The following is a 17,424-nucleotide window of genomic DNA, read 5'->3' as shown; positions in this document are numbered from 1 at the left end:
TTACATTGCTGTAATGATTTTTATTAATCCTCTTGAATTGTAGTCTGAAAGCAGACACACACTCCTTTCTTGTTCTTTTTTTTTTTTTTCCAAAAATTTATTTGAGAGAGAGACAGTGAGAGAGAGCATGAGCGAGGAGAAGGTCAGAGAGCGAAACAGACTCCCCATGGAGCTGGGAGCCCGATGTGGGACTCGATCCCGGGACTCTGGGATCATGACCTGAGCTGAAGGCAGTCGTCCAACCAACTGAGCCACCCAGGCGTCCCACTCCTTTCTTGTTCTATGGCTGTTACAGAAACAGCATATGGAATACTGCCCCTAGCTTCTCACATACCCTCTTCCTTCTCTCCTTCCCTCCACTAGCATCTCCTCTCCTCCTCCAAACTAAACGAAAAAGTTTAGTTTTTTAAGGCTAACAAGAGCTGTAGACTTTAAGCTTTTGATTCTTGTTCTTTGAGGACCTGGCGAAAATCTCAGAGGAAAGGAATTAGAGTGTTTCCTACTCTGGTTAGGAGTAGAATAGGTAAAACAAGCTCACAACACTCCATTTATCTTGCCTCAAGGGCCATAGGACGTACAAAAAGGTAGAACACATTATTCTCGCAACAACTCCATGAAGCAGGTGTGTGATATTCCACCAAGGGTCACAAGGCAGGAGGATCTAAACTAGGCTTCTGGGTGGGAGAGGCTGGGACGTCAATTTAGGCACATAGACTCTTTGAAGTAACAAATAAACAACAACTAGAGAGTATAATTTTGAAAATGGCAAAGAAATCCCACCAGCTAAACACACAAATACTTTCATCTCTCCATTCTCTCGGTCCATACACATGGCCATGTTTTGACACGATTGTAATCATAGCATACAGACCGTTTTGCATGGGACTTCTTTTTTTTTTTTTTTTGTACTTAATGCATTATCATTCGTCTTTCTCCATGTTTCCATCTTCATCATTAGCATTTTCAACTATTACAGGAGATTCCTTGTGAAGTGAGCAACGATTTGCTCAGCTCTTTTTCTGTAGTTGGGCTGGGGTGCTGTCCACTCCTTCGGTCTCATAAATAACGCTGCACGGCAAGCTTTTCCAAAGAGCTCTTGACTTCTGCTGAATCCAAAAGATACATTCCCAGGGGCCCAGAGGTTGCGTGTTGAGAGGCAGTGTACTAGGAAGACCATGGGACTGTGGGTCACACAAAACTGGGCTGGAATTCTGGCTCCATTTCCCTGTGGGACCTGTTCCTCAATTCACTGTTTTTGACTGCCGATCAAGAATTATTACCTGGATCAATCAACTGTCTCAGCACAAAGAAAAAAAAAGGAAGAAAGAAAAATGGAAGAGAGTACATTACCCATGGAATTGTTTTGTTAAACATCTCCTTAAATATATGCATGGGTATACTGGGTTGTGACGTAAAATGTATTTTTTTTTACTCATGCAGGCAAAATGCCCTTTCAACCTTTCTGGGTCCCCTTTCCCCCATGTAGAAAGTGGGATAGTAATCTCAGCTTCCTATTATGAACACAGGTTGGCACATCATCCATCCACCTTCATCTCTAACGCCACCCCCCTAGCCCCAAACATAAGTCTTGTTGGGAAACTGACTGCAATGGCTCCCTAACCAGGTGTCCTTTCTCCACCCTGCCCCACTACAATTCATTCTGAACCCAGGACGAGTGACGGTCTTAAGAGCTAATTCAGATCGTCTCATTCCTCTGTTTAAATTCTTGCAATGGGGCGCCTGGGTGGCTCAGTGGGTTGAAGCCTCTGCCTTCAGCTCTGGTCACGGTCCCAGGGTCCTGGGATAGAGGCCCGCATCGGGCTCTCTGCTCAGCGCATCGGGCTCTCTTCTCAGCGGGGAGCCTGCTTCCTCCTCTCTCTCTGCCTGCCTCTCTGCCTACTTGTGATCTCTCTCTCTGTCAAATAAATAAATCAATAAATCTTAAAATAAATAAATAAATAAATTCTTGCAATGGCTTCCCATTCCCTTACCCCACCACCCTCACCAGGCCCACAGGGCCCTCCACCCAGCTCTCCCACCTCCCCTCTCTCACCCTCCCTCTGGCTCCGTCAAGCCCTGAGGCAAGGGCCTTTGCCCTTGGTGATCCTTCTGGCACGTCGTTCCTGCGCATCTTCCCGGGCCCGTCTCCCAGCCATGGTCCAGGTCTCGGCTCAAAGATCGTCTTCTTAGGTTCTTCGGGGCGCCCACCGGTACTGTCCATCTCTCCGGTTTCCACGCTTTGGTCCATTACCCTTTTTTATTTCTCTTCTCAGCTCCTGCTGCTCTCTGGAACGGTGTCGACTCATTTCTCGCGGCCTGTTCACGGCCTCCCCAATACAGCTGTGGACCCAGGAGGGCACAGAAACGTCCAGTTCGGTCCCGCCCAAGCCGAGCCCACCCGCCCCGCGAGGGTCTCCGTCCTGCCAGGACCCTGCCGCGCCGGCGCCCCTGTTTACCTTCCGGGTCGGGGGGCGGGTCCGTGGCGGCGGCGCTCCACTTCCGGGGCGGGGCGAGGCGGGCGGGCGGGGCGGCGCGCTGTCTCCCGGCCTGTCTGGAGCCCGGCGGCGGCAGTGGCGGCAGTGGCGGCGGCGCGGCGCAGGCACCGGCCCGGGAGCGGCACCATGAGCGGTGAGTGGCGGCTTTGCCGCTGTCACCCGGCCCGGCTGCCCCGGCTCCCGCCGCTCCAACTGCACACTCCGGCCCCCGAGTCCCGCTCGCTCGCAGACCCCGGTCGCGTCTCTCGCAGACCCCCGGACGCGCGGGAGCCTGCCCCCCGGTCACCTGCACTTCTCTGGCGTCCCGAGTCCAGGCACTCCCCGTCCCCTGCGTCCTGTCCACCGCTTCCCACCGGCTCCTGGACACCTGTCCGCAGACCCCCCAGTCTCTCCCAGTCCTCTGACCCCCCTCGCCCGGTCACCAGTCTCCGCGTCCTCAGACCTCCCGGCTCTCAGTCCCTCTTAACTCAGGGACCCCCCCCCCCAACCCCAGACCCAGGTCCAGTTCCGGGCCCCCCAGCTCCGCTGTCATCCCCATTTCCCAGGCCTCTGGTGTGCAGTCGCTCCAGCCTGCACACGGGCAGGGTGTCGTCTCTGGACACTCCGAGTTGGCTGACCCCTGAACCCCGTGCCCCCCGTGGCTCTCGGTCCCCAGAGGACGGTGGGTTCTCCAGCCTCTTTGTCTTCCCCGCCCCTCCCATTCCCTCGTGCCCTGTCCCCCGGTGCTTTGCTGTGCCAGTCACCAGTGGTTCCCAGTTACGCTCGCAGTGTCCCTCTCTGGTCACTGCTTCTTAACATTTTGGTCCTTTTTTTTTTCCTACTCCCGCTCCTTTCAGTTCTTTCCCTAGCTCATTCGAGGTCTCCTTCGTCCAGTACCGCACCCCTTCCCTCCTTGTTCCCTACGGATCCCATCTGGGGACCATCGCGTGGCCCTCCCCGGCCCACCCTCCTCCCGCCCTCCGGGAGGGGTGTGGTCTTTGTGGGGGGGGGAGGCCGGGAGTAGGAGGGAGGTGGGTGTGGACAGCTTGTGCTCAGTGTTTCTGAAGTTTAGTCCCCAAACTTGGACGTGTATTCTCAGCCCTTCTCTGAAGCGATCTACGGGTGTTTTGGTGCTAAGTCATTCCTGGATGTTGTGTGTGTGCAGAGGGACTCCGGGAAGCCTCGCAGCCAGCCCTGACTGGGATCTAGATTTCCTTAGGAACACCCGCCTACCCTCACCCTGCCTGCTTTCCTCTTAACTGTGGAGTAGCCTCTGAGGAGTCCTTGCATCCAGCTCCCTAGGCCCTCGCCTTTCACCCAGGCGTTTCTGGAAGTTGAGGAGGAGCGGGAGGGCAAGGCGAAGGGGCTGTGTCTCTCTTAATTTTTAACTTTCGAGTTATCTCCATGGATTTTTTTTTTTTTTTTTAATTTACAAGTCATGCGCCTTTTGTTTTGATGTTCAAAGAGCAAATTTTGTGAACTTGTTGGTCCTAATGAAGGAGTTGGGAGGGGGGTTTCCTGGGAGATAGTCCAGTTTCTGTTGTCCGAGCACATGATTTTTGGCCTAATTAAATTTCTGGTCCTTGAACATTAGTGATCCTGCAACAAAGAGGTAATGAGCTGGTTTCCACCCAGAAGGTCCTACAGCCTGGTTGAAGTGCAGGCCTGGAGCCAGACAGCCTGAGTTCAGATCCTAACTCTGCTCTATAAAACTATGTGATACGGAGTGAGTTACTTGGCCATTCTGGAAATCCCAGCAAAGTGGGGGTAAATAGTCGTACCTGTCACCTAGGCTTATTGCAGTGAATAAATAACTTTATTTAGGTAAAGCTCTTGGTACTGTGATTTTTACATGGTATGTACATAGGGACTTAGACCAGTTGCTGTTTCCTAAGTATTGGGGCTCAGGTGGGTTTGTTTTCTGACTTAGCTCTGGGACAAGGGTTGGGGCTAAGTATGCCTAGAAAATTCCTTGCTTTTATTTTTTAAAAATTATTTAAATTCAGTTAATTAGCATATAGTGAATTATTAGTTTCAGAAGTAGAGTTTAGTGATTGCATATCACACCCAATGCTCATTCTATGAAGTGCCTTCCTTTTTTTTTTTTTTTTTTAAAGATTTTGTTTATTTATTTGACAGAGAGGCAGGCAGAGAGAGAAGGGGAAGCAGGCTGGCTCTTGAGCAGAGAGCCCCATGCTGGGCTCGATCCCAAGACCCTGGGATCAGGACCTGAGCTCAAGGCAGAGGCTTTAACCCACTGAGCCACCCAGGTGCCCCTATGAAGTGCCTTCCTTAACCCCCCACCCCCCACCTGCTTTGGCAACCCTCAGTTTGTTTCCTATAGTTAAGAGTCTCCTAGGGAAAACCTTTTGCTTTTTAATATGACCAAGGAGACTCTGCCTCAAGCTCAAGGTTCTGGACCATTCTCCTGCCTTGATCTTAGGAAGAAGTGAAATTGACAAGCCAAGGGAAATTGATCACCGCCTGCCTCCAGAACCAACTCCATACCAACAATAACAAAATATTAAAATTTGACTTAAAAAATCATTATAAAAAAATCATTATGAAAGGAAACCAACAGATGGCTTTTTTAGGAAAAAGCATTCAGGACGAAAGCCTTCTTTTGGAAAGTCTGTAATTGAGGCAGAAAAAGTGATTGCTGAGGACAGAAGGGAGGTCCAGGGTATTTTCAGTTTTTTCTTCCCCCTAGTTTTATTGAGAAGTAATTGACATGCATCACTGTGTAAGTTTAAGGTGAACAGCATGATTGACATATACTGTGAAAGGATTCCCACAAAAGGCCCAGCTAACATCCATCCTCTATGGATGCAATAAAAAGGAAAGAAAGAAGAAAGGAATGTAAGTTTTTTTCTTTGTGATGAGACTTTTTAGGATTTATTCTCTTAACTCCTGTGTTAGTCATCATGTTGTATGTGACATTGCTAGTGCTTATTTATTTTATAACTTGGAAGTTTGTGCTTTTTAAACTTTTTCCTCCAATTACCGCCTTCATGTGTCTTAATACAGTTGAAACAGGGTCTTCCCACCCTTGGGATTGATGATCAGCACACAATACAGTAATGTTGCATGGAAGTATTTCCTCTCTTTCCTCTGCACTTTTTTTCAATAGAAGATTTCAGACGTCTCCAAAGTGGAGAGAATAGTCTAGTGAGCATTTACCATCTCATGACCGTCCCCTATATAACTATCTTTCTTATCTCTGTCCCGAATTTATTTTTAAACAATTTTTTTTTTTAGATTTTATTTATTTATTTGACAGACAGAGATGACAAGTAGGTAGGCAGGCAGAGAGAGAGAAGGGGAAGCAGGCTTCCTGCAGAGCAGAGAGCCTGATGTAGGGCTCTGGGATCACGACCTGAGCCGAAGGCAGAGGCTTAACCCACTGAACCATCCAGTGCCCTCCAAGTTTATTTTGAAGCAAATCCTAGACATTGTATCCTTTCATCTGTAAATATTTTAATATGTATCTCTAAAAGATAAGGACTCTTAAAAAATAGCTCAATTTCATTATTATGCTTCTCAGAAATTAGCAGTAGTTCATTAATATCATCAGGTATTAAATGTTCAAATTTCCATAATTGCCTTATAATTTTATAGTGTGTTTTTTAGACTCAGGATCTAAATAAGGTTGAAACAATGCAAATTGGTTTGCTTTTTAAGTTTTTTAGTCCTCTCTCTTTTTTAGTTTGTTATTTTTTAGTGTTTAGTATATTCACAGAGTTGTGCACATATCACCATAATCAGTTTTAGAACGTTTTTGTTAGTCCAAAAAGAAACCCCTGTACCAGTTAGCAGTGGTTCCTCATTCTCCCTCCTCTTAGCCCCAGGCAACCACCAGTCTACTCTATCTTGCATTGATCGGTTTGGAATATTTCATATAGATTGAATCATACAGTACATAGTCTTTTGCATCTGGCTCTTTTCACTGAGTATTGTGCTTCTAAGCTTCATCATACTGTAGCATGTAACTATAGTTCATTCCTTTTTTTTGGAATACCGTTTCATTGTATGCATATTCTACATTTTGTTTAACCACTGTTAATGGTTGATGGACATTTGACTTGTTTGCACGTTTTGGCTCTTCTGTATAATGCTGCTGGGAACATTCACAGACAAGTGTCTGTGTGGAACTGTGTTTTTATTTCTCTCGGGTCGATATCTAAGAGTAGAATTGCTGGCTCTGTTTGAGGAACTGTCAGACAGTTTGCTGAAGTGGCTGCACCATATTCCATTCCCACCAGCACTGTATGAAGTATGAAAGTTCTGGTTTCTTCACATTCTTGTCAACAGCCTTTTTGATTATAGCCATTCTAGTGCAATGGTGAGATACAACCATTTTGTGGTTTTGATTTGCATTTCCTTAATGATTAGTGATGTTAAGAATCTTTTCATGTGTTTATTGGCTGTGTTTAGCTTCTTTGGAGAAATGTTTGTTCAGATCCTTTATCCATTTTTTTAATGTTTTAAAAAAGTTTTTATTTTTTCATTATGTTCAGTTAACCAACATATCACTTTAAAATTTTATTTATTTATTTATTTATTTAACATATAGTGTATTATTACAGGTATATTTATATGTATATGTATTATATATAATATATATTATATTTATATGTATATGTATTATTACAGGTATTTATTTAACATACAGTGTATTATTACAGGGGTACAGGTCTGTGAATGGCCAGGTTTACACACTTCACAGCACTCACCATAGCACATACCTTCCCCAATATCCCTACCTTTGTCCATTTTTAAATTGGGTTTTTATTGTTGAGCTGTAAGAATTCTATGTAATTTCTGGATATAAGTCTCTTAGATATATTACTTATAAAACTTTTCTCCCATTTTTTTTTCCTTTCTTGATTGTATCCTTTGAGGCACAAAGCATTTTTTTTTTAAGCTAATACGTTTCCCTTTCATCTCTTTCTTTTTACCCCTTGCAGTTTTTGTTGAAGGAAACCGTTCACCGTGGTTGTTGCAGGATAGGTTTGTTTCTTTGTGGGATTTTGCTGACGGTATCCTTTTGGTGTGGTTTGACAGGTCTCTTAGTCTCTTGTATTTCCTATAAACTGGCAGTTAGCGTCAACTGTATTTTGTAGTTGAAAATGATTGAGTCGTCAGAGGTCAGATGGTTTCAAGGCCAAGTGCATTAAGTGCAAATAATCAGGAAGTGGAATGCCTAGGTAATGCATATACAAGATAAATGAGTATCCTGAGGCCAGAAACAACTACGATGACCATTAACAGGGGAGATGATGTAAATATGTGGTGTGATCACATGATGAAAAACCTCAAAGAGGTTAAAAGGAATAAGATGGATTTATGCCCATCATTGTGGCTATATCTCAACATTAACCTTCTCTAAAATGAAGCAGAGTGCAGAATTATACTAAAATATATACCTTGATGCACCTTCAAACATGCACATGAAACAGTGTTTGTGTATTTGTACATGTTCGTAGAAGTAAACAAATCATCTGCCGGAAGGATACTTGCTACACGTGGGTGGTTGTCTTAGCAGTGATCCCTGTCATGATTTGTTTGTTTCTCTGTAAAGAATCCAGTAGGTAGGAATACTTGATTGCCAGCCTCTGTAAGATAAGGAATTATGAATTTCAGGTAATGTTTTTGCTCTTACTTAGAAAGTAGAACTTGAAGGGCTGGAAAGTGATTACGATTCTCAAGCACTGTATTTCCTAAGACTTTAGATCTGAACGTCCTTGATGCTCACTTCCATCAGTAATGAGTCTGTCAGGAATTTTTAAGTTAAAAACCCTGTTTCAGGGCGCCTGGGTGGCTCAGTGGGTTAAGCCGCTGCCTTCGGCTCGGGTCGTGATCTCAGGGTCCTGGGATTGAGTCCCGCATCTGCTGAGCAGAGAGCCTGCTTCCCTCTCTCTCTCTCTGCCTGCCTCTCCATCTACTTGTGATTTCTCTCTGTCAAATAAATAAATAAAATCTTTTAAAAAAACAAACAAACAAAAAAAAACCCTGTTTCAAGGGTCGGGAAAGCTTGGCCCAGAGAGGTCAGATAATTTGTAGAACCGTTAAGCTCTAGAGGCCTGATAGATCAGGGTTTGGGGCTTAGTAATTTATTGCTGTTTTTGGCCTGATGTTTGTGTACATTTTATTTTATTTTATTATATACAAACATAAATATATTTATAATCTATATCATATATTTATATATAATACATATATTATATATAATATATTATAAATACATTTGTATTTATATATAATTTATGTAATATATGTAAAATATATTTAATACATAAATATACATTTATTTAAATTTATTATTAAATTATTAAATCAAAATTATCAAATGTGTAAAAATATATTTAAAGATTTTATATGTAATATATAATATATATTTTATATATATATTTAAAGATTTTATTTGTTTATTTGACAGAGAGAGATACAGTGAGAGAGGGAACACAGGCGGTTGGGGGGGGTTAGTGAGGGAGGGAGAAGCAGACTTCCCGCCCAGCAGGGAGCCCAATACAGGGCTCAATCCCAGGACTCTGGGGTCATGATCTGAGCCAAAGGCGGACACTTAACAACTGAGCCACCCAGGCGCCCTGGTGTACATTTTAGCAGCTTTATCTTATTTTTCTGGAATGCTGAGAGTCATGGTTTTCTCTTTGGCATTGACTAGGTCCTTTCTAGCAGTAGCTTGTGTTTGGGATAAAGAATCAGCTGAAGCGAGAGAATGAAGAAAAGAATGTTTGTGGTTTTCATTCACAGCAGAAAAAGTGATGATATCAACTTTTTCCCCCCTAATGAAGGCACTGGGTTGATCTGTTGTGGCAGATTGTAAGAAGTAAGTGTTCTACCGTCAGCAAATATTTGACCACGTCTATGCTAGTAAGTGGCAATGGACTGAATCTCATTCACGTCACTTCTCCTGCTTTCTTGTTGTAACCAGTAAGAACTCAAGTTCTTAGCGCTCTTAAAATATGAAACCAAAATCCAAGATGTTATGGGCTTCTCTAAGTTTTGGCAATGTGGACAATAACTCCAGATAAAGTCCTCCATCCTGCCGCCGTCTTGCTTATAGGCTGTGCATTCTCAGTGGGAGCAAAAATTGGTTATTGAGGAAGAAAGAAATTTTAATGTTTTAATGTTGTATATGTGCAGTATGTAAAGAGATACACAACATACTTGTGTTATTAAAATTTCATGGAGGGGATGATCGCAAAAATGTCCAAAAAGGATCCCTGTGGGAAAGATAATGAGCAAAAAGGTTGAGAAACACTGGTATGAGCTGACGTCATGGTACCATTACCATATAAACTTGTGTTTTGCTCTTACCCTTAGCATTTTGGGATAAAACTGCCACATTGTTATGTGGTCTTCATATTGATCACTTTTACAGACCCTGTAACCCATTATTAATCCATCATTGTTGCATGTAGTATAATTTTAAAACGATTCGTTTCTACTTGTGGAAACTTAGCTTATTTTCCTCCCTTCCTTTTTTTCCTTTTTTTTTTTTTTTTGGTTCCTATTAAAAGGAGTGATGCAGTGACATTTTTTGTTGTTGTTGTTGTTTGTTTGTTTAAGGTAGTTTTCCTTCCTTTAGATTGATAGGTCTTTAGGATGATTTCCCTGAAATAGCCGTAACATGACAGTGTTGATAATTCTTGGTTGCTCTGGCTTTCACAGTGTTTGTAGTAGGTTAAGAGGCTGCTAGCAGGAGTGAGGACTCAAGTGGTAGCAGAGCCTGGCCAGAAATTCAGGGTTCAACATTCAGCATGTACTGAATGACAGTTCGGTGCTTCTAGTATCACTTAGCAGAGGGCTGTGCCCTCGGTGTCTGTTGAAGCACATTGAACAAATGCACCAAAAAATATTTTGTTAGAGTGATGGGTGTGTTAGCCACGACTCTTCAGTTGCATGTGGCAGAGTGGGAGCTGGTTTCAGAACCATTGGAGTTCCAAGTGGCTTGTAATGGAAATGTCTGGGGGTAGGGCTGTCTTCAGGCTCAGCTGCATTCAGGTGCTTAGAGAGTCATGAGGTCTATGTTTCTGTCCAGTTTGAAAGTCTGTTTTTGTCTCCGTTGGCTTCATCCTCCAGCGGCCTCTTCTCCATGGAGGCAAGGTGGCAACCAGCTGCTCCTGGGGCTCATCCTACAATGTAGCAACCCCTGAGCCGAGGGTGGGCCTCTCTCCCAGTCGCTCGGGCAGAAGTCATGAGGCTGACTCACAGCAGTCTGGCCGGCTGTGTGGCCATCCTCCCATCACTGTGGCTCTGGTTGGCCAGGTCTGGATGGCATGCCCAGTCCAGAGCCCAAGGGTGGCATCGGACTGCTTGTTGTTTGGATAGAGGATGAACTGAAGGGGGAATGACTGTTGTCATTCTGAGTGGAGCCATCAGGGGAGGCCTCCCAGGGGAGGTGACATTGAGCAGAGACCTGAGGGAGGGGAGGGTGTCTCCTGGGTTTTGCTACTGAACAGCTGCAAAGGGTAGGACTTGCCTCTCCCTCAGGTGGGAGAGGCTGTGGAACGTCAGTTTTGGGTGTGGGATGTAGCATTTGGAAGCCTTCAGGGGGAGTGAGGACTCTTTCCCAGGTCCTGACTTCCTGTGTGCATCCCGGAACCCTCCGGAGACCTGGTGGTGCTGCTCGTCCTTCTTGCCCCACCCTGTTGGGCCCAGACTCCCAGGCTTCCTACCCGGAGGGAACCTTGCCCACTGCATCTTATTTTTCCCTGCCTGTGCTGCATATTTTGGGATCTGCTCTTTCCTCCCCCATCTTTAAAAAAAAAAAAAAAAAAAGAAAAAACCCCAAAATGACATTAAAGATTATTATGAAAACATGGGACATCCCTATAAATATACCTCCCTAGAACATTAAATATTTAGATTTTTAGGTATTCCACTTCTGTCTTTGCTCAGTGTGTATGCATTTTACATAATTGCCTTGAGTCTACATCTGAATTAGTGTTTCCACTTACATTATAGCATTTATCCATGTGTCTTTCTGTCACAATTATTTAAAAAGGGTGCATAATGTTTCACCAAATGGATATACCATTGTAGGAAGAGAAAGTAAATTCCATTTACAATGTCCTGGGATGGAATTTGGCAAACGTTTTCTGTAAAGACGCAGATAGTAAATAATTTCTGCTTTGCGGGCCATCTGGTCTCCATTCCGACCACTCATCCCTGTTGTAGCATAAAGGCAGTATAGGCAATCAGTAAGTGAAAGGATGTAGCTATGTTCCAATAAAACTTTATTTAGGAGAACAGGCAGCAGCTGTTGGATTTGGTTGGATTTGGTTTGTTTGGATTTGGATTTGGTTTGTTTGCTGACCCCCGTTCCAGAACACAACCGGGAAAGTCTGTGTGCCCACCATGCCCTGTTTCGGCAGTCATTGAGGTGTAGAGGAAAAAGTTTGGGCTCCAACAGTCCTGGATTTAACTCCCCATGCAAGAGCCTGAGCGCGTTGTTGAGCTTCTCTGACTCTTAATTCCCTCATCAGAAAGTGGAAATGAAAGCAAGTGATGGACTTCGAGTCCTTACTCAGTGCCTGGAGGATGGAGAAACTGTGAAGTTGGGGCTTATTCCTTTTCTCATTTCCCCCCTTCCTCCCCTCTAGCTTAGTTTCCCAGGTGTCGGGAGGGTGTTTGGATATTCTGGTAGCTTTTTGTCTGCACTGCCATGTTGCCTTTCAGAACCCACCTCACTGGTGTGTTGTTAGTGGTGGTGTGTGCGAGTTGGCCCCTAGCTCTACCAGCATTAAATGTTCCTTGGTGAGTTGAATAGTTATATAATGATAACATGTGGCAGCTAATCTAGTAGGTTGATCATTTGCATTTCTCCAGGCTTGAGGGAAGACACACTTCTCCTTCAAAATGTTTGCACGGTGCTATTTTAGTATTTTTTCTAAGCAGAGATTGGCTAACTGTGCCAGCCACCTGTTTTGTGAATAAAGTTTTATTGGCACACTATTGTTTATGGTGGCTTTCACTCTACAATGGCAGAATTGAGTGGCCGTGTTGGAGACCTTATGGCTTGCAAAGCCTACGATATTTACCATTTGTTCTTTACAGAAAATGTTTGCCCAGTTCTGCTCCAGAGTAAATTCTTTGCCCGTTGATGAATATGCTGTTGACTTAGTCTTTGATCTTAGACTTCATGAGGCCACTTGGATGGCCTGAGGCCATCTATCTGCCTTGAAGCAGAGTCTGCCTCTTTCCATTGTGTGGCGGTGGACAGTCTTTCCTTTTGTCCTGGCCCAGCTGTGAGCTTTACCCCAGAGTACAGGGAATTAGCGCCTTGACTTTGGGGAAGAGTGGAGTCTGTTTTATCTGTTCGAATGCAAACGCTGAGCAGACAAAATTGCTGCCTCACTCAGCCCATTACACGCATGCACGAGGCAGCTGCTGTGTCCTTGATCATTCTGGGCCTCTCCCTTTGGAGCAGCCTCTTGGGGAGCCCCGAAACCTAGCCGCAGAGCCTTGATTCAACGGTTGTTGAGCTTCTGTGAGTCGGTGCTGTTAATGCTGGTCCACCCTGGAGAAGACTCACAATCTAGGATATGCGTGAGCCGTGGGTTTATAATTCCCCATATGTTTTCTATAGGGATCATACTAGGGGCATGATGTGGCTGGAGGGTCACGGGAGCGCCCTATAGAGACCACCGTATTGTGCCTGTGGCAGGAGGTTTTCTCACAGAAAGTGACAGTTGAGTCAGCCACTGGGAGGTTGGTTCATCTTAGTGGCCCTCTGCCATGTGGTCCCTGCCTGTAAGTTGGGCTGCCTGAGGTTAGCCTGGCCTTGTAGAGGTTGGCAGGCCTGGGCATTGGGGTAGAGTGTTGGGGTGCAGTTCCTGGGGCAAGTGATCAGTGTCTCTAGACTGCAGTTCCTTTAACTGTTACGATGGTGCCGTCAGCACACCCAATCTTACAGGTGGATATAAAGGTTTAATGTGTGCCTCAGGACAGGAAACTTTTAGCAGATCTGGCCCCTAGGTATGTCATATTTGGTTCACGCAGAGTTGGCTAAAACAGTGCTCTAAAAAGTATAATTAGGTGCCAACTAATTGACATGAACGTCTGGGTTTCTGGCTTCTCTTGAAAAACCAGAAGATGGGACAGCCGCTAGCTGGTGTTGCTGTGAGCTGTGATCCGCTGGAGCCCAGCAGCAGATTTCTAGAGAGACACCTGCCTTGGCCTCTCAGTCCCTCCCTCACCCTGCTTTTCCATTCCCGCCTGATCCTAGAGGTGTGAGGGTGTGGAGCAGGGGGGATGGTCTGATCTTGGTCTTACACATGCCTCTGGCCTATGCGAGGCCGTGCTTCCTGCCCACACCTCTTGCTTCTGCTTTGGAATAGTGGTGGATTTTGGTGGGGAGATGGTGGAAGTTACATAACAGAGCAACAGCACTGAACTCACCGTGGGGCTGAGAGCGCCAAGCATCCTGTGCCTGCAGATGGGACTGAGCATGAATTCTAGCAGATAGCACAAGTTGGTTTTTTTTTTTTTTAAGATTTTATTTATTTATTTGACAGAGAGATCACAAGTAGGCAGAGAGGCAGGCAGGGAGAGAGGGAAGCAGGCTCCCTGCTGAGCAGAGAGCCCGATGTAGGGCTCCATCCTATGACCTTGAGATCACGACCTGAGCCGAAGGCAGAGGCTTTAACCCACTGAGCCACCCAGGTGCCCCAGCAGCGATCACAAGTTGATGGTGTATCTGTCCCTTGCAAGGCGCCGGTGTGGGCTCCTGGTTCTAGGGTGAGGGAAGATGGGAACACGGTGGAGGTGTGGGTCTGTCTATGGTCTTCTGGGGATCTCCAAACATGTAACTGTCTTACTACATAGCGGGTGGTCGTAAAGTCTGCGGGCACAGACACTATTGTTTTAGTTTGTAAAACCCCTGTCTCATTAATTCTGCTAGGGCAGTGGTCGGCAAACTATGGCCTCTAGGATGAATCCAGCCCAAGGCCAGTTTTTGTGAGCAGCAATGCTCATTCCTTAGTGTATTGTTTGTGGGTGCTTTTGAGATTGGAGAGCAGAGTTGATTAGTTGGGACCCTATGACCTGAAAGGCCTAAACTATTTACCGTCTGGCTTTTTACAGAAAACGTTTGCTGACCCTGGTCCTAGGGCACGTTGAAGGTAGAGGTTTGATTCAGTGAAAAACAGAAATACAGGTCATCTGAGACAGCCCACTCTGCACTTTGGACTTGGTGGCAACCCAGTGTTCACTACAGTTTTGCAGGTTGCATGGAGGAAACAAACTCTTCCATCATCGAGTGTATCATGTGTTTGTTACATAGTGTCTGTAAGCCATTTGCTGCCACCTGTGCTTCCAGATGCCATGGCCGCTTGTAGATGATCAGTCAGTGCAGGATGAAGGCGGTGGAGGCAGGAGGGCACCGGGCCAGAGACCAGGGAGGCGGTCAGAGCAGCGGAGGCTCCCCTGGAGAGTCTGGCAGCTCCTGTGAAGGCAGAGCTGGCCAGGGCAGCCAAGAAGTGGGGTTGCAGCGGGAAAGGCATGTGCGCGCAGACGTGGCTTTGAGTAAACTTGGGGCAGATATTATGACATCCTCGTGTGCTGTAAGAATTGCATAGATGAGAAGAAAAAACGGACGGGGTGGGGCAGTTACTGGTGAGTGTCCTCGAGCAGAGGAGAGGAGATGGGATTCGGAGCACCTGTGGAAGTTCAAGTTATTTAGCCTCTGAGAACCTCAGTTTTATCATCTCTGAAATGGGATAATCACATGTACTTTAGGGCAGAATTCTCTAATTGCAGCACTGCTGACATTTCGGGCCAGATAATTCTCTATTTTGGGGGCCTGTTCTGTGCACTCACGGAAACATAGCAGCATCCCTGCTCACACCCTCTTGAGGCACCCTCCCAAGCTGTGCCAGAAATATCTGCAGACGTTGCCAAATCCGTGGTGGGGGCAGAATCACCCTGGGGGAGAATCACTTATCTGTACCCTCTTAGGGCCAGTCGTAACTACACCTCCCTGAACTCCCCTTATTTGAGTGTGTCCGTTGTTTCCTCTTAGTAGCCCCATGATCAGAAGTTAGGGACCTCTTAGCATCCCACTGTCTGGGTGTAATCAGAAATAGGATGTAATCAGAAATACGGAAGAGGATTGAGCCTGGGGGCTGGGTGCTATCTGGAGTCCTCCTGTCCACCTCCCAGCCCCCCAGGGCGAATCCTACTTGTCTCTTTGGCTTGGAATGTGCTCTGGGCCAATATTTGCCTCTGGCAGCCCTTCCCATAAACACATTTTTAAAAAAAATTGAAGTGAAATTAACATAACATAAAACCATTTATGTTTTTAATGCTATTAAAACCATGAATAATTGCTCAGTCATAGAATTAACAGTTAGTAAAACAACCATCTTAAAGTGAGAAATTCAGTGGCATTTAGTACATTCATAATGTTGTGGGACCGCCATCTCTGTCTAGTTCCAGAAGATTTTCATCCCCCCAGAGGGAGAGCCCTTTTCCATTAAGTAGTTGTGTTGTATCTGCATGGATTTACCTGTTCTGGTCCTTCTCATTTTTTAAAGCATAGCTCAAGTTCTCCCTTTTCCAGTGAGCCTCCCTTGGCCTCAGAAGAAGGGCAGCATGGTGTGGTGGAGGGAGCATTGGCCTAAGAGTCAGACAGACCAGGGTCTTAGCCTCTGATGTACGGTTTGCTTCGTCGTGTGACCTTGGGCAGAATTCCTGGCACGCTGTGGCGCCCGAAGAACATTGCCCTTTCTTTCCTTCCTTGCACTCGCGTAGTGAGTGCATTGTAAGGGTTAGCCTTCAACCAGAGAAACACCTGCCCTGGCTTCACTTCTGCCACTACAGAGAGGCAGGGAAATACCACTGTGTAAGTGTATATGTGACCTTGATCAGGGGCCCAAGTGACCTCTGTGGGTGGCAGCTGCATTCACTTTGACCTCCAGGGTTGTTGCAAGGATTAGAGAAGGAATATACATAGAGTTCCTGGTACATCTTGCTTGTTTTCCCCTCCCTAGATGCTACGGACCCTTTTTCACTTTTCCCACCCAGTGCCGCGAGCACAGAGGCCTGGACTGGGGAGCTTCCTTGTGCTTTAGGGAGAAAGCCAGTTGAAAGCATGTCTTAGAACCAGAGATTTTACATCTCTGGTGTATAGGGCTGCCAACCACAACAAGAATAATAAAAAATAACACGTGAAAAGTGCTTGGTCTAAGCTAGGTACTGTTGCAAGTGCACAGTCCACACTCACTTATTTAACAGACCCAGGAGGTACAGAGGGGGTCAGTAACTTGCCGGTGGTCACGTAGCTGGTGGTGAGGGTTTGAACCTGGACTATCCCATTCTTAACCCCTGCTCCGTCTCCTTAGGAGGTAACTGAAGGCTGGATGTTTGTGGTAAAAAGGAACGTAGGAGCCGAAGGATTCTAAACATGAAAGACAACGGGGATGCATGTGAGCTGGGTGATTAATTATTCACACGCACATGTGACTTCTGAGTTAGAGCCGCAGGGGATCACTGCATTTCTCTGATGGGTTTTGGCCCCCTGGGGATGCTCCCCGAGGGTGGGGGTGGGGGGGCACTTTTACATTTTCTGCTTTCATTTAAAAAAAAGTTATTTATTTATTTATTTATTTATTTATTTATTTTGACAGACAGAGATCACAAGTAGGTGGAGGCAGGGGGAAGCAGGCTCCCTGCCGAGCAGAGACCCCCAATGCGGGGCTCGATCCCAGGACCCTGGGATCATGACCTGAGCCGAAGGCAGGGACTTTAACCCACTGAGCCACCCAGGCGCCCGTCTGCTTTCATTTTTGATGGTGATCTAACAAGAAATTCAAAAGAAGCCTGTTGTGGCACATGTGGTCAGTAGTGTGCACTGAGGGCCGCCTTTGGAAAAGGAAGAGGCCGGGAAGGCTGGGGCTTCCCTTCACAGAGAATTACCGAGAAA

At 45.8% G+C, this 17,424-nt stretch overlaps 1 protein-coding gene and 1 long non-coding RNA gene across 4 annotated transcripts in view; one reads left to right on the top strand and one right to left on the bottom strand.

Moving 5' to 3' along the window:
• On the bottom strand, positions 1 to 2,482 carry LOC309854692. Its single transcript, XR_014306354.1, has 3 exons — positions 2,054 to 2,482; positions 269 to 1,293; positions 1 to 64 (listed from the first exon to the last, which is right to left on the bottom strand). It is a non-coding gene; the product is annotated as an uncharacterized lncRNA (long non-coding RNA).
• An 18-nt stretch (positions 2,483 to 2,500) lies between these two features.
• The window catches only part of SNX29 (sorting nexin 29), a 478,644-nt gene continuing 463,720 nt past the window's right edge, over positions 2,501 to 17,424 (top strand). Inside the window, exon 1 of one of the 3 annotated variants that reach the window (XM_082714096.1) lies at positions 2,501 to 2,628. In XM_082714096.1, the coding sequence (XP_082570222.1) occupies positions 2,622 to 2,628 (7 nt within the window). In that variant the 5' untranslated portion in view covers positions 2,501 to 2,621. The remainder of the gene's footprint in view (positions 2,629 to 17,424) is intronic. The other 2 variants (XM_082714097.1, XM_082714098.1) reach the window with 2 other exon arrangements.

Source organism: Mustela nivalis (assembly GCF_964662115.1).
Source record: "Mustela nivalis genome assembly, chromosome: 19".
NCBI classification, from domain to species: domain Eukaryota; kingdom Metazoa; phylum Chordata; class Mammalia; order Carnivora; family Mustelidae; genus Mustela; species Mustela nivalis.
This window is presented reverse-complemented; position numbering and strand designations above follow the sequence as displayed.